Source organism: Trematomus bernacchii, unplaced genomic scaffold (genome assembly GCF_902827165.1).
Source record: "Trematomus bernacchii unplaced genomic scaffold, fTreBer1.1, whole genome shotgun sequence".
NCBI lineage: Eukaryota > Metazoa > Chordata > Actinopteri > Perciformes > Nototheniidae > Trematomus > Trematomus bernacchii.
In genome coordinates, this window is record NW_022987689.1 from 16,597,542 (window position 1) to 16,614,893 (window position 17,352).

A 17,352-nucleotide genomic window follows, 5' to 3' on the forward strand; every position below is an offset into this window, starting at 1 on the left:
ACTAGAGCTTTATGAGACACTTGAGCTTGCTTGTCTTTAATAAGCTGTGATAGTTCTGGGGCAGGACACCAGGCTTATGAGAATTGATTTTAAAATGTTTTTTTTGTGTGGAAATATATTGCAATCTCTATTCTCTCTACGTACCCCCTGCAATCCCCTCAAGTACCCCTAGGGTAAGGCAACCACTGATTTAAATCATGTCCCACACCATTGGAATGCCTGTTCATTTCCCTTTACAACTGATGATGTCATTGAGTGTAGGGTCCCATATCATATCTAGCATCCTGCTCAGCAGTACCTGAGGGTACGAGTGTTTGAGCTCCACAGCCTGTCTGTATCCAATCTCTATGGCTGTCAGCTCCCCCACCGCCCACAGCCTCCTCCGGCCTGACGACACCTCCACCAGCCCTGCTACACCCGACTGGGACTGGTTCAGCTGCAGGGAGGAGAGAGGGCAATAAAGTCTAATTACTACAACAAGTGCATGGACAAAAGTGACACAGCAACAGCATAAAAGGGGATATTCCAGTACACATGTTGCATTGCTTCATTCTCATTTGAATAGAATGTAATAAGCCCCCACCTGAGAGCGGATGTTGAGCTGAGGAGGCAGGTACACCAACATCCTGGGAATATTCTGCACCACCTTCACCATCAGGTCCTTGCTGGACAAAAGAACAGCTGTCATTTACATTTTCAATCCAAAACAGTTCATGGATAGCTTCAGAACTGGGTCCCAGGGAAATCAAAGCTTCAAACACTTTATTTCCTGCATGGTTGCATCGATGTATGTTGGAAAAGGTCTTGGTAAAAGTTTTAGTGTAAGAAAACACAGGTGACAATTACAAATAAAAAGGGTCTTCAGATAAAACCTTTTTTCTTGATTTTTCTTTTATATATGGTATAGTGGTACATCGTTAAATACAGGTACAGATAGATACAGATCATTAAAGTTATGCATTGTTTTGTGTATCTGTGTTGAGATGCTACAAATAGTTTAAAATATGGTTTTATTACATTACCCTTACATCAGCAAAAATAACAAATAATGAGTCAAACCATAACCAATATATATGTATTATAGATAGTGTTACTATAACTTTAAGAAACATGTTTATTGGTTTATAGTAACATCTCAATTGACTGTTTCCCATTCTGCTTCTGAGTCTGATTATTGTTATTCTTTCACACAATTAAAACGACTGTATATAAGAGTAAAAGATGAGGCTAAGTCAAATGATTCCAAGGGATAGGAGGTGTTCCCGGTATATAAGGGGTCCTTTGCTGAAGAAACAATTGATAACCTTGAGTATGAGAGGGTATGAGATAAGCCTAAGTATGAGTGTGTGCATGTATTACATGTACATATGTGAGTGTTTCCAGTACCTGTGGGGCCGATGGTGTCCCTGCATGATGAGGGCCAGAGAGGAGCTGAGCTCTGGGTTCAGGGCGATGGAGCACCTCAGCTGGGACTCAGTGAGCCTCCCCCAGGCCTCCACCTGTCAGAGAGAGGGGGTCAGCACCAGTGAAGAGCAGCAGGGGGGTGTAGAGTGTGTGTGCGACCCTCACCTGTAAGGCGGGGCTGGTGAGTCCCTGGACTGTGTGCCTCAGAGTGACCCGGGCCTCCTTGGAGCCCCCGTGGGCCCCCCAGCCCCCTACGTCCCCCAGAGCTCTCACTCTCCAGTGGGGACAGTGAATGTCTGCGGAGGCGCTGCGCAGAGGACCTGAGGGGAGGATCAGGAAGAGCATGATCAGGGTTCTTATCTTCTACATCAAATTCAAGGACTTTTCAAAGACATTCCAGGTCCAATTCCATTAAAAATGAGGAACGCAAAACAGTATTGTTTGAGATACAGTTCGTGGTCATGAACTTTTAATGTTGGCCAGCCCCTCCCAAGACCAATAGAATAACTGGAACTGATCAAATAGCACAATATCACTTTTCTCTCCTCTTTGATCTCCTTTGTATTTATTGTGTTATGATCCGTATTTTTTTCCCCGTTTTACAGTATTTTGAAAAGTGGTGTTGGATGTTGCTTGTTCTGAGAGAGGTTATGGTTTTGCCTTGTTTGCCTGGCCCGTTCTGCCAATAAAGAATTTAGATTTGAAGAAACAGCCTTTTGCATTTGGGTCCCATGTACTCTGCTCTCAAGCCGTGACATTATGTTCAACATTTGGTTTGAAATGTTTTTTGTATTGTAAATACTTTGTATTGATTCAAGGAGGGACAATAGCCGCTTTCACACGAAGTACTTTATCATACTTAGTGCCAGCACTTAGTTCCCTGCACTTAGTACCCCCATGGAACTCAGTACAGATCGCGTTCACACCTGAATCACTTTTTTCTCCCCAGGATAGTCCCACCTCTCTAGCAGGCACTAAACATGGGGGTAAAAGTTCTCTGAACTAAGTTCTCTTTTTGGTGTGAACGCATAATTCCAGGCACTATCGGAACTAAACGGGAAAAGTACGAGGAAAGTGCTCCGGTGTGAACGCGCCTAATGCACAGTATTTAACATGAGCACTGGAGTCCATCATGTAAATGTGCCAGATTTAGCCATAGATGCTCATTTCCATCTGGTGGGTTAATGGCATTAAATGAAAACATAGAAGAGCACATGAGCATAGTCCATTTGCAATCCACTATAATAAATGATAATAAAAAAAGTCTCCAACTTTTTATATTAGGCAGCTGGTTCTTCACCCTGCCATGTGGATGTCTGGCGGATCTTCAATAAGCCTGAAATAAATGTCTTAAGTGAACACCAGACATGGAATTGACATTTTCCAGGCATAACTGAAGGTTGCTTCAAATATCAATCAGAGCGAAAACTCTAAGTTGAGTTAGATTTATACTCACTCAGGACTTAACCCTAACCATCCAAGGTCAAATGACCTAGCAAATTGAAGGACACACTCTCACTTTGCTTCAATCAGACTTCACTCCACAGAAAAAACAGAAAGAGCCACACAAACGTACGCTATTACTAACCTCAAGTAAAAAAAACATTAAAATATTCAACTATCATAACTATCATATTTTTATGTTTCTTTTAAAGATTTTGAAGGCCTTGATTTTTGCCCTCAAATGGACATACATTCAAGGACCCAAGGATTAATACTGAAAATAGTTCCTTATACCCATCATGACAATAGAGGTCAGTCTTTGATACTGCAGCTGAATGAAAGGACTGAATGTAAAACCCAGATAAAGGCCTGCAATGCAATAATCATTAAGGTGCTGGTTCTTTGAAGGTCTTCCATATAAAGGAGAATAATCGTATCACCTCAAAAAGTACCGATAAACAACTGCAGTGTCCCAAACTTAGGGAATAGTATTAAAACACAAACATGGAATCCAGCGGTGAATACACTCTGACCTTTGAACTGTGCAGTGATCGTGGTGTTCAGACTGTTCTGGGTTCCTGTCAGATTTGCAGCGGGGGGGGAGAATGAGAGCAGCAGAGCCAGGCGTCCCTCAGAAACACTGACGTTCAGCCCGGAAGAGAGCAGCTGCTGCCCGTCCACAGAGAGCCGGACCCCCGACTGGAGCTGAGAGAAGACCCCCTGGACGGAGCACAGGCCCTGAAGAAGACAATAAGAAGCGAGGAGGTTTTTTCTTTTTTTAAAACACTCTTTGAATACCAGTTTGATGAACCTATATAATGTAAATAACCAAGATATGATACCTCTATGTTGCGGGGCAGCCCCCTCCCCTGCAGCCAGGACCAGCCGTGCCACATGCTTCCTCTCATCTCTTTGCTCGTTGGGAGAGATTTCATGCTGAGTCTCACCCCAGCCTGCTGACCTCCAAACTGGGACTGTAAGGTGAAGGCCTTCCCCCCTGCTGAGCCCAGCTCCACCTACACACACACACACACACACACACACACACACACACACACACACACACACACACACACACACACACACACACCACACACACACACACACACACACACACACACACACACACACACACACACACACACACACACACACACACACACACACACACACACACACACACACACACACACACACGGGTTATGTCATTAAGCACATTAATACGTCTTTTAAAAAAGAACCCATAAAAGATAGAATTAAGGAGATTTCAACTGAACAAATTAATAAACAGGAACATTAGAGAATAAAATAATAAAGACTGAAAATGTTTATCAACTACCTTTTTATAATTAATTGTTCCCGCAGAAATAAAGAAAGCCTTGGACTTTCTAAAATTTGGGCTGGACTTTCTTGACAATTTTGAGCAAAACCCTTAATCCATTATTCCAGAACATATCTGCTTATGAATCTATAAAGAAAATAAATGTTTGTTGCAGACAAAAACGCACTGCTAAGATTTAAAGCACTATTTTTTCACATTTAAATTCTTGGATTTAAAAGTCAGACAGGAAATGCAAATGTCCGCCTACTCCTTAGCACTTTTCATTTTTCGAATTTGGCCCTTCTAAAAAAGAATTGGACAGGCACACCTTTATTAATTGAACTGTTTAAAGTCAATTCACTGTCACTTGTTGACGGTTTCTAACCTGCATGCTGCTGTCTGCTGGGACTCCCGCTCTCCTCAGGACGCTCACTGTGTGTCTGAAGAGACTCTTCACTCGGACTGACTCAGACATCTGTGAGACGCTCATCTCCTGAGTTAGCTGTGAAACATGGAGAGGAGACGCCGTTACATACAGTGGAAACTCACTATCATTATAAAAAATATTTTTTTCTTTTTATTATTGAACAATTATATCAAATACACAATCAAAAGGGACATAAACATCAATGTTCATCACATCAATTAACAAAACTGAGGGCATTTTGAACAGAAAGAAAGTGGAGAAAAAAAGAAGCATAATTTAATAAATGTTTTGTATCATCATGCCTTTCATTTAGAAAGGCAATACAAACTGGGGAAATATTGAAAAGCGACATTTGTGAATTTAATATTTTGCTAAAATAATCAATTTATTAATTCCAAATTCAGTTTTTTTGTTTTCAAATTGAAGGCCGAAATAGATGTGCGAAATGTTTTTCTCATTATAAATTAACCAATACTGTGGAAAATGTCTAAAGGACAAAAGGAGCTTATATTTCAATCTAAATTGAATCTGTGGCGTGAGAAATGATTACAAAGGTATGATTTTAAAATGTACTTCTTTAGCTTTTGGTGGAACTGGAAAGAAAAGGTTCTTATCTTTATAATATAATTGTTTGAATACTTTTCAAAAATATGTTTTCTTTGTAGCTGTGAAGGAAAGCAAATTGATGTGAGGGCAGTTCTTAATCATTTGTTATTACATTTATTATCCATTTACAAGTAATGACAGCTCTTGTGGAATAACCACAGAATACGAAAGCATGCCTTTAATTCAAACAATCATTGCTTGAGGGATTGCTTTAATAACTATCTTATATTGCCTGTCAGTACATACTAAATTATATTTTTTTATAAATGCATCAACATTTCCATAATGATCCACCAAATGAAAGATTGGCCAGATACTGTTTGTCTAAGACTTTCATTTGATTCTAAACTGTTTTATAAAAGGGTACCTTCTGGCTTCCTGCACTGCTGTGTAGCAGGTAATAGTACGATCCGTTGCCATGACTCCCAGAATGCATTGTGAGTGCAGCACTGACAGGGAGACCCATCTTCTTCAACACGGGCACAGAATGGTTCACACTGAGCGATGCTTCATTTATATCCTGGAAAACAACAGCAGTGAAAAATGATACATGATGTCACTTCATCTCAATGCTTTGTGTAATGTGAATTGTTATTGTTTATTTATGTAACAAATGTGTCCATGCATATCCACACCTTGGTTTCCTTGAGAACCACAGAAGCCTTTAACTCTGCTTCATCAATCGCCATGGAGACCCGAGACTCTGTTAGAGTCGGGGAGACGACCAACGCCCCAGAATACTCCATCCTGTCGGGACTCCCCCACTCCTACAGACATCAGACGAGAGGGGAAGAGTGATCGTTGAATAATTAAATATCATTTATTGAAGTGAGCCTTAAATAAATAAATAGCAGATATGCCTGATTGAAGAACTAATACATACAAATGAATGTTAGAATGTATTTTTGATGTATAATAACACTTCCAAAAAAGGAGACAGCATGTTTTTTTCCACCAACTCCCGTGACATGGAACCAAAGATATTAAACCGAACGCTCTGTGGCGATAGCTTTACAATTTATCCTTGTTTTTTTCACATGCGTCCGAGTCTTGTTTGTTAGTAATAGGTGAAATACGATTTAACAAAGCTTTTCAGCTCAGGAAACTGCGAATGACAAGTTGTTGTTCCTTTTTTTATTCACATATCGGGGCTAAAGAATGCTGTGTTGCTTCTTTAACTTGTTGGTCCTCTTCATAAAGAGTACATTGATTACTTCATTATTCATACAAGGCTTTGGCAGGTCTGTATGTCATTATAATCATGGCTACAAATCTATTTAAATCTTAATTGAGAACTCAACTTGATTACCAGATCAAAGTCAACATAAAACATTATGGACTATTCTACACAGTTCTCCAAACATTTGTTTTGTATGTATATGCAGCTACATAATTGTAAGAAACAATCAAACTAAAATGAAATTCAAAATGAAATAGAAACTGATTCAAAGTGATAAGCTATTGCGACCTCAGCAGTTGGATGATCATGTGGTGTGTGTACCTGAATGAGAGTGCAGTTGTTGTGATACAGCAGCGCCCCCTGCAGGCCTGTCTGTGACATCACAGCTCCACTGGCTCCCACAGTGCACAGCTCCAGCTGAACGAGGGCCTCCCCGTCATACCGCTGTTCACCGGCCCTGCAGGAGACCCTCAGTCTGCCGTGCTGCGGTAACCCTCTCAGGGCGGGGAGGTCGTGACGGAGCTCGCCCTCCACACTCAGCTCCGGCCAGGCCCTTGCATTCAGCCTCAGGAAACCCCTTTTATCCTCCTGGTTGGTGTCCACTGTCACTGTCCAAACACCCAGAGGGTCCTGCCACACTGAGCCATTCAGATGAGCCTGAACAGGACAGAATATCAACACTATTATCACTGGTAGTGATAAAAACGTCTTCTACAAACACTGACTGAAGATTCCTTATCCTTCAAATTGCCCCAAAGTGGTAAATGATTGACCTATAATAGAGTACATTTGGACTTTCCAGGAAAACCACCATCAATCCATCAATCAAAATCATATGTAACTTAGACTAACATTTGCTCCATTTAATTGAACGCCCCAGTCTTAATTATTGTGATGTAATTATCCCTGACCTTTTCCTGACATTTCTACATGTCTGCAGTGAAAAAGGTCAAAATGCTTAGACAATCAATAATTGAATAGTAATTGGATCCCTATTTTATTCAGGCCTTTAACTGTAAAAGGAGAAACCCCTCATAATGTGTGTCAGACACTACTGAATTCCAAAATTGATATTGTTATGGTCATAAATGTAGATACCTGATTAAAAGGAACAATTCACCCACAATAAGATCAGTTTCTCACCCTGTTACGTTGAATTCTTAAAGCAAATGTGTTTTTCTCGCATGTCTAGCTGGTAAATGAAAGATAACAAATTGGATGGAAGTAAGGGCTGTGTTTAAAACCAGCAAAACGATGTCAAAACATCTGTTTACACACTGTTTACAAAATCTATCTGTTTGCATTTTCCTCAAAACCAGGAGGTATGGACATGGATGAAAGGTAACTTGTGCACGTAACATAGCTTCCGTTGGTATTTCAACCCAAACATTGACAAATTTGACATGGAATGAAGTCACTTGTGTCGTTTTGAACCATTACTCGATCTTATTCTTAAAGCAGTTTCCTCTGAAGCTGGAAGTTAACTTGCACGTTTACTTTATGTTGCATTGTTTGAGGAGCCTGGGACTTAAGGTTTTCATTGCCATATCTACACTGTAGCCACTATGCATAAAACATTAAACCTTTGAATCTTTGAATTGCATATGCATATAAGATTACTAGACTTCGTATAGAAAATGTGCAAGATTCGTAAGATATCATACAAACCGTTGTATGAGTATGCCTTGTTCTAATACACTTAACAGGGCTCGTAGCGCATCTCATCAAGTGTGAAAATGCAGATATTTGTGAAGACTTCAACATACTACTGTAGAATTAAGACTTGAATTATGCTGCAATAGTTGTGTAAGAGTTTGTAATCGAAACTCTTACACTCTTACACTCTTGTTTTGATATCGTTTTACTGTTGGAAAACGCTCCCCCATTTACTTCAATTCATCCAGACTTTTTTGATTCTTTCTTCATCCTGGAGCCATAAGAGGAAAACATATTCTTCTTCAAGAGCTCAAAGTAACACAGCGTAACACAAATGGTCATTGTATGGAATAAGGACAGCTTTAAAACAGACTGTAGTAGTTACCTGTAGCAATGGGCATTGAGCATCCAGAGCCCAGAGCCACGGTGTCCTTCCTGAGGACCCTGAGACTCTATTGGCTCTAATGGAACACGTCCCAGCCTTTATGAGCAGGGCCCCTGCCTGCTCTGGGGCCGAGGCCTCTATGCTCATCGTCTGGGGCACGCCAAGGCTCCTCAGCCCAGAGAAAGAGTGGGTGAGGCTCCCAGATAGACGTGGGGGCCTGCAGACCTGCCCCAGCTCCAGGGAGAGGCCCTCAGAGTCGGCCCTTAGAGAGGAGGTCATGGTGAGCTGACAGGGGCCGACTGACAGGTGGCCCCGGAGGGTCAGGGACACCGGGAGGACCGTTTCCTGTGGCACAGACATACAAGGAGGATGTTCATCAGTAGCTGTTTTTTATATAGCTTTATTACTGGTGGATATAAAATAAACTCTCCTATATTTGATATTTTTTTGTCATCATTTTATGGCTGGGACATGTTTACAAAAAGAATGAAAGGAGACCAATGGAGGCGTTTCAGGCAGGGGGGAAGACAATTCCTCTGGAGTAAACCCCAAAAAGCATAAAAAGTCCCCATTAAAGATTCAATATTGGATAATGAAAATAATGAACTAGATTCACACACATCTAATAATCATTTTACGTTAATAGTTTTTTAATTCTGTTTTATCTGCTGCTTTTTAACTTCCTACTAAACATTGCATACAATACCTTCTCACCCTTGTCAATTGTATATCTTTTTTAAAGGAGCCCTATTGTGCTTTGAGGGGTTTCTTCCAAAGGAAGTTTTGGATTTCTTTGTTTACTTCAGTAACATACCGGCATTACTATGTAACACTTGTGCGTGATAGGCAAAGCGGCGGGACATTTCTAAGCGGTTGACCAATCACAACAGACCCAGCCAGCTAACCAATCAGAGCAGACTCTGGTTTCAGACAGAGGGTGAAAAGACGTGCTGCAGCACAGGCTGTATGAGAAAAATAAAGAGCTTTTTGAACATTAAAGCATGTAAACATGTCACAGTAGAGGCACTACATACTAATATGAACCTGAAAATGAGCAGAATAGGGCCCCATATGTACAGCCATGTTAAGTCCAGGGACTCAGATTGTCTCTTGGTAGAAGGAGATTTGGCACTCAGCATTCAAATGGGGTGTTTTTACAGGTAATCCAGCATGTGTTGTTCTGCTCGCTGCTATAATAAATGAGCTGTATCTTGACTTTCTAATGAGCTGGAAACTGTTTTTCAAAGGAATCTGAGTAAACATGACCGGGTTGAACATGTAGGAGATCCCAGTTCTTCTAACTGCGATGAAAGAAAGATCAATATGTCGTCACAGTTTGAGTAATATTTACAATTGAAACATATGAGTTTATTCAGGTTTCCACACAGGAGTGATTGCTTGTCTGACCTGTAGAGCGGGGCAGTGGTTGGTCACATTGACAGCGTAGGAAGCCGGCTCCTCCTCTGTCTGTGGATCCTGGGTTTTCCCTAAATGACCTCTGAAATAACAACGACCCAGCTCCACGCCGACCTCCACGCCAGGCAGATGTGCAGCTGAGACATTCAGGATGAAAGCTCCGTGGGCAGGAAGTCCCAGCATCTGTACGGCCTCTATAGAGTGCTGTACAGATGCTCTCAGACTGAGCTGAGGGCAACATGTGGAGTGCACACTGAGGCTGCCTTTCTGCTCCCCATCAGCATGGAGGACAGCTCTGAGATCAGTGGAGCAGCCAGAGCGGGTGATGGAGATGTTGGCTGAGGTCTGCGCTGGCAGGAGGGTCTGAAATGAAGAAGGAAAGATTAGAACCCCCTTACAAACTTATTAGCAGGGGGGGTTAATTAAACAAGTCTTAAGATGTATCCTTCAGGTCATAATCACGTTCCAATTCACTGTGGTGTGAGTAAAGAAGTCCTTGCTATAAGTCATAGAAGTCACTTTGCCAATAATATAATAGTTACTATTTATTATTTCAGCTTCTTTCTTTCCATGATTTTGAACAACATATTATTGTTAGCAAGGTTGCTTCATGTTTTTACTTTTGTACCACTTTGAACATGTGCTTTGGCAATAATGTGTTATTGATAAGGACATTCAAATAATCTATCTTGGATAAATAACTGTTTTTCTGTCGCGAAATTCTTTCTGAAAAATATGTTTTAAAAAAAGTTTGTATACAAAAAAAACGAGGGACCTAAAAAATAGTAATGACTGTGTAAAGTAAAGTAAAGTGCATACAATTAAATACTTTGTGAGGCCTAATGTAGGATTAGGGCAACAAATAAATGTTTGCTACTCGATCACAGTTTTTCTGGGATTGTTTTATGCTGAATACAGGTTTATATCCTTTTAATACATCTATTAACCACAAACATACTGAAGTTCACAAACAAGACCATTGCAATATATTTCTACTTAAGTGCAACAAAGGTTTAATATTGTTGAGATAATTGAGAATAGAAAATCTTTGATGTCATTAGTGTGGCAGGTACTGGATCATAAACCAAAGTCATGGACAAACTAAAGTTTTCACCTGATGATGTGCGTTAGTTATTACAATTGACCCTGTTCCTGTGATCATTATTTGTATCAGTGTTAACCAAAGTGTTGAACATAGGGACAGACATTGCAGACCATAACGTCTTATTAGCGCCCATTCCAGGGTCCATTGATACGTTTATCACAGAGTAACAGTGTTATCAATGTGAATTGTAATGTAATGGAAAGACAGAGAGTCATCTCCGTGGCGAAGATGTTTCTTTTGCTTTCCTCTGCTGGGAAACAAGTCTCTGTGCACTTGTTTCCTCTCTAACCTTCAGTAAGACACTTCGCTGGTGGACAAAAAAGCTCCAGCTGCTCCTCCTGTCTCCTCCTTTTTGTTGATTTGTCAGGAAAAGCACAGAGCACGCATCACTTTCCACCTCCAATTCAGCTCGACCAGCCGTGGTCAACATGCTAACAGTTAGCTCGGATGGTACTCTCGTGTGGGTCAGGTTTTGCTGAAGCATGACCTTCAAGGAGGTGGAGGGCTCCCAGGAAGTAGTCAGGTCCATCAGAGCCGAGCGGGTGTTGAAAGAAACCATGGCACTTCCAGAGAGGGAAGTGTCACTGAGCTCCCCTGACCCCTGGAGTTCTATTTTGTTTGGGAAGATGGAGGTAAGAGAAGCCCAGTGATGCTGCAGAGTCCAGCCCACTTCCACCTTTCTGTCCTTCAGCAGTACAGACAAGAAGCACTGACAGGAGTCCTTCACACTTTCCAGACCTAGGGAACATGTAAATCCATCGTTCCCTGCCAGCCCATTTACTGTTAAAGAGGTTTTCTGTGGTACACCCCCCTCAACTCTCCTAACCTGCACCCATGTTAACCTCCCCACCCCTTTGCACCGCACAGACAGCAACAGACTTGAGGTCAGTGAGTCACAGGCCACATTGACATCCGCCCAGATATTACACCAGCTTTCCAGCTTCATCCGACCTGTCAGCTCAGCCTTGTGGGTAACGCCGCGGCCCCCAAACTCAAGCAGCCCATGCCAGCCATACAGCCCAGGCCTCTCTAGCCTCAGTCCCACATTTAGGTCCATTCTCCAAGGGTCACAAACCAACCCAACACTCAGGGCCCACCTCTGAGGCCCAGGCCGGAGCAGAAGCCTGAGACTAGATTTTGTAGGCACGCCCAGATACGTTAGCATTAGCACGGAGGAGTGGGTGAGGTTAGCCCGGAGCTCCGTCTGGCTGTTAGGACCGTAACAGCCTTTAGCTCTAGCGCTAAGGCTAAAGTGAGCTAGCGACAGGCCATAGCAGAGCCTGTTGTGTGGTCTATAGGAGCGAAATACTCGTACCTCCGCGGGGCGACCTGAGACATTTCCATAGCACTGGGCTGAGAGACGCTCTGCGCTGGAGTCCCCTGTGCAGTTCATCTGTGAAAACAAAAACACCCGTTAGCAAAGTTTGTTTTTCAAAGAAGAAACTGAAGGAGGAGATGGAAGAATTTCTGTGGAATTACTGAACCTTAGACGTGCAACAGTCAAACATGTTGTGGTACACCAACATGCTCATTTGAGCCCATTTTCTAAAACATAAAATGTTTATTGTTGAAGCAGTGTTTCTGTTAGGTTCTTACTGGTTCATTTGATACTACTGATCATGGTGTGCAGCTGGACATGCTGGAATACTGGGACAAAGTTTTTAAAGTGATATTTCTTGTGGGGAAAAAAGTATTTCTTGGTTGTTAGCTTAGATTAGCTGAGCATAAAGACAACAAAAGAGGAAGACAGCTTTCCTTGCTTTGTAAAACTTTCTAAAGTCCATTATTGATCAATATTAAATTGAGAGTTAAATCATTTAAGTTGATAGTAATTTAACAAATAATACAAATATAATTTATAATGTTTAATAAATAGTACTTTAATGTATGTCATTTTATCATGAAGTTATCATTTCATTCTCTGTTAACAGTGAAATAGCTATCAATATACCATTTATTAATGATTTATTAATAAAGTGTTACCATCCCTTTAAGTTGTTTCCTACATGCAGGGTGAACATATAGTAGTTGTACCAATGTATGAATGTTACAAGGATCAAGTGAAGTGCGGTGTCCTCCAGGGATAATCTGTGGGCCCTCTCTATTTGACATTATTTCCAAAAGCAACATTATTTTATGATAGAATTACATATTTTTCTTTCCAGAAAATTTTAATTGATGGACTAACTGATAACTTGATGTATAAAGGACAACGCTCCAAATGTATTGTTTAATATGAAAGACAGTCAAAGTTCACATTTTCAGTCATGGGCAATAAATCGATAAATTAAAGTGTATACATGCTGTAAGCAAGGTTTACCTGTAAAGAGGTGGGTATGACACCCTGAAGGATCTTCATCTGTTGCCATAGAGACAATTCCAATATAGCTGCGCTGTTCTTTGATCCAACATTAAAAAGGATATCAACCACTCTCTCGTCTCCTGTGTGAAGGACCACGCCTGTGTCCAGACTTTCTTTTTCTAACTAACAGTGGGAAAGAAAACACAAGAACAGATATCAAGTTGATACATCTAGTGTTGTTTATGAAATATGCTTGGGATATAAAAAGTGTAGATAGTCCTGCACCTGGTAATGTGCTTTAGCTAGTATGGAGCTTGATACACCTCTCTTCAGCAGGGCTTTGAAGTGATGCTGCAGCCTGGAGAAGAACTCCCATCGTTGTGTAAGCTGGTCAGTCTTTCCTCCATTAAACTCAGCTTTTAGATGTTCTGCTCCAGCATGCAGCTCTGCAAAGACTGACAAACGACCTCCATCCTGGGCCCACCTCAGCTGGGCATCACTGCTGGCAGGTACACCTGTATTCAGTGGTCAAAGGCAGTCAGACACCAGGAGAAGCTATATGTGTGCATATGTATAAAGTAAGGATTTACCTGTGGCATTTAGTAAGACAAAGGAATGAGATAGCCTTGTGTAGATCTCTCCCATCCCTCCATCCCCAATTCGGCGACTCGCATTCATGCACAAATGCTCCGCCCCTGACCGAACACACAGCCAATCACGTGCCATGTGAAATGTTGTTCCCATCATGCCCTCTTCATCTTCTCTGTCCAAAATATCTCCGAGAGCCTCCTGATGTCTGAGCTCCACGCTGTACAAGGTCTCCATCACTCGTACTCTCAGCTGTCCTACAATGACAATAACAAATTAAAAAATTACCACGATGTCAGGAAGTAAATGTCCAAACTAAATCACAAGCTATCATGTAATATTAAAAATATAATAGGTAACATTTCCGCATTCAAATGTCTAAAAACCTATAAACCTACAATATGTTAGCTATTTGGTTGTGTTTCCAACAATATTCAATATAGAGAAATCCCGGTTGTTTAAATCAAGGAAACGGTGCATTTCAATTGGTCGACTCATATGTTGATGCATCCCCTGCCATAAATTGACGTGTTATCCGATTTTAAGCAACTTTTTTACAACACTCTTTTTAGATATTGGTGGTTTTTAGCTTAATATTTTACCCGGTGGAGGACTTTAGTCATCTAATGACTGTATCTTAAAGTGGACCTATCATGCTATATTTGAATAATATAGTGTGGGACCATACCTATATGAGGCATATTTATACTTTTTTTTTTTCAAAATACCAAACAGATCATGCATTTTAGCCATGCCTCATTTCGCTCAATTTGACAATTTCTAGCTCTGGGCAGATTCTGTGAGAACAGCACCACCTACTGGCCTGGCATATGTACTACAGCGTCTCCAGCGCTTTCGAACTGCAATGGCCGTGGCTGTCTCCTCCTGATTGGTGGAGTTGGCCCAATAGCCGTAGTGCCACCGTCCTGACGTCAGGACAGTGTTCAAATCTGGATCAGTTTTTATCAGATCCGTTGCAGCCCCTTTTTTAGAGATTTGGGTATGGAGGAAAATAGAGAGGGTTGTGTTTTCTGACACTTGGTGAGTTCCCTGGAACACCGGGGACACATATTCATGTGTAAAAGACGTACAAAAGTGCATTTTGCATGATAGGTCCCCTTTAAATTATACGATATGATTCGATAATATTGTCAGTTCAAGTCAAAAGCTTTTTTTGCAGATCCATTTACAACTTCAGCTATGACAAACATTAAACAAGAAACAAGTGAAAAAACATTTAACATAACAGTAAATCACAATATGTTCGGCAGTGGCTCAGTCAGTAGGGGCTTGGACTGCGAGCCGTAGGGTCGCCGGTTCAAGTCCCCGAACAGACCTAAATATGGTGTGTGGACTGCTACTTGGAGAGGTCCCAGTTCACCTCCTGCCCTGCCGTGGTGCCCTTGAGCAAGGCACCGGACAATTTTACTAGTTTAATACATTACATTACATTACATGTCATTTTGTTAGACGCTTTTATCCAAAGCGACATACATACATTCAGTACTGTGGACAATCACCACAGGAGCAATTTGGGGTGAAGTGTCTTGCCCAGGGACACAACGACATGCTGACTGCAGTGGGACTCGAACTTGCTATCCCCTGATTCGAAGTCCATCATACTATCCACTGAGCCACAGCCTCCCTACCCCAGAATACCCCAGATTAATTAATTTTGAAGAGGAGGGGACCTCTCTAGATAACTCCGCTCCATGTAAAACTAAATATGAAAAATGAATCCTATCCAGGAGAAGCTGACTGCAAATAAAAACTCTCACGATTCCATGCTTCTTTGCGATGCATCCAAACTCTTTAGGTATTGTTTTGATTGGAAGACCCCTGGTGGCAGAAAATGACTAGTTCATTAAATGAACACTACCTTCAATGAGGGTGTCAGACTGTCCCAGCAGCCCGTCCAGCCCCAGGACTGTAGGCAGCACAGCGAGGCTGGCCATGGAGTGCCTCAGGTCCCCGGACACAGCCAGCTGGAGACCCCCGGTGTCTTTGAGAGACCCTTTGAGCTGAGCCAGCAGAGCCTCATGGCCCTGAGTGTAGGAGCCATGTAGAGACACACTGGAGGGACGTTAATGCAATGAGAATCAAACGTCCAAAAAGAGACTTAAGACATTATTTAACACAAAATGATACAGTGCAATAGATGTGGTGTATTACCATTACATGATCGCAAAAGGAAAACCTACTTTACATTTTCTATAAATGAATGACAAGAAATCATAACAATAGGGATAAAATACATATATTTTTCATCAATTGCATTTTGTTATCATTTTGTGTGTTGCTAATATTATTTATTGTTGTATTTTTGAACGGATGGTATTCAAACCCTCACTCAATTATACTATACCAACAAAAAAAAAGATGCACACACCTGTCTGAGAACATGTTGGCAGCCATGTTTACGTGCAGGTCGGTGGCAGAAGGCAGCAGACTCTGGGATACGTTCACAGTCAGTCCCATGGCTCTCTCTCCCCTCTGGAAGGAGTGGGACATCTGGGCGTCCAGCTTCACCCTGTCCTTCCCATCAGCCCTCACATGTACGGAGCTACTTCCTGTGCCACGAACTGCAGAAACGTCTGCAGTGGCCTGTACCTTAACGTGGAGAACATCAAATTTAGAAGATAGCTTAGATGCTAAAATGCAGACACATTTTGTCATCTGACTTTTTATTTATTTGACTATTTTCGGACCACTGACAGACATTATTTTTGCAAAAAACAGAAGCAGTGTACCTCTAATGTTTTGGGTATCTTTGATTTGAAAGGATGGGTGAGGGAGGAATAAAGACTGACTCTTCCTGATGTTCCATTGAGCTGTACAGAAAGCTAACGAGAAACAAACAAAAAATCCATAATTAACACCAATTAAACATGCAATAATTACAATTCTGAGTTGTTTTACTCACTTGGCATTCCTGTCGCTCTATTCTCAGTTTCCCTCCTGCCTGATAATCAAAGTCACTGTTGTTTTTGGGGTTCCATCCTACATTTCCCTCCATTATAGCGGAGGAGGGGAGCTGCAGCTGTAACAGTAATAACAGACAAGTGGTCACAAGTTCGGCCTTTTCTACTGTAAACTATACTGTACGCTGCTGGAGGTGGACTTGTTAGTTGTTAAGCACTTACATCATACATATAACAAATGGTTTTGTCTGTAGAATAATTATGGTAATAGTCCGCTTCACCTGGAGTAGATGGGAGAAGTTGGCTCTGACTTTTATCTCTTGGTGAGTTGAGTGCAAAGGGTTAAACTGAACTTGTCCAAAGAACGTCAGTCTCTCTTTGCTGCCGACCCGTAACCTTCCCTGTATGTCTCTCTGGGTCTTAAAGGGAAATGTAAAACATGTATTAAATACACAAATGTTCCCAACATTTTCTAACAGTATATAAGTTAGTGTACTTACTTACATTTGATCATACTTATCAAATAAATATGCTTATCCATTGTAATTAAATTAAATTATCCTACAACTCTGCAAGTTTTAGTTTATCATTTACAAGT

The 17,352-nt window shown here is 41.4% G+C and overlaps 1 protein-coding gene across 3 annotated transcripts in view; it reads right to left on the bottom strand.

Moving 5' to 3' along the window:
• Nucleotides 1–17,352, bottom strand: part of LOC117489030 — a 51,054-nt gene that overhangs the window by 31,119 nt on the left and 2,583 nt on the right. For 2 of the 3 annotated variants that reach the window (XM_034138263.1, XM_034138261.1), the window contains exons 5-25: nucleotides 17,036–17,173; nucleotides 16,757–16,873; nucleotides 16,584–16,676; nucleotides 16,223–16,443; nucleotides 15,713–15,906; nucleotides 13,836–14,090; nucleotides 13,531–13,760; nucleotides 13,264–13,428; nucleotides 12,259–12,336; nucleotides 9,830–10,201; nucleotides 8,423–8,767; nucleotides 6,703–7,038; nucleotides 5,837–5,968; nucleotides 5,569–5,721; nucleotides 4,554–4,670; nucleotides 3,690–3,863; nucleotides 3,381–3,585; nucleotides 1,570–1,724; nucleotides 1,387–1,499; nucleotides 584–665; nucleotides 299–436 (exon numbers count right to left, since the gene is read on the bottom strand). In XM_034138263.1, coding sequence (XP_033994154.1) covers nucleotides 299–436; nucleotides 584–665; nucleotides 1,387–1,499; nucleotides 1,570–1,724; nucleotides 3,381–3,585; nucleotides 3,690–3,863; nucleotides 4,554–4,670; nucleotides 5,569–5,721; nucleotides 5,837–5,968; nucleotides 6,703–7,038; nucleotides 8,423–8,767; nucleotides 9,830–10,201; nucleotides 12,259–12,336; nucleotides 13,264–13,428; nucleotides 13,531–13,760; nucleotides 13,836–14,090; nucleotides 15,713–15,906; nucleotides 16,223–16,443; nucleotides 16,584–16,676; nucleotides 16,757–16,873; nucleotides 17,036–17,173 — 3,813 coding nt within the window. The remainder of the gene's footprint in view (nucleotides 1–298; nucleotides 437–583; nucleotides 666–1,386; nucleotides 1,500–1,569; nucleotides 1,725–3,380; nucleotides 3,586–3,689; nucleotides 3,864–4,553; nucleotides 4,671–5,568; nucleotides 5,722–5,836; nucleotides 5,969–6,702; nucleotides 7,039–8,422; nucleotides 8,768–9,829; nucleotides 10,202–12,258; nucleotides 12,337–13,263; nucleotides 13,429–13,530; nucleotides 13,761–13,835; nucleotides 14,091–15,712; nucleotides 15,907–16,222; nucleotides 16,444–16,583; nucleotides 16,677–16,756; nucleotides 16,874–17,035; nucleotides 17,174–17,352) is intronic. The other variant, XM_034138262.1, reaches the window with a different exon arrangement.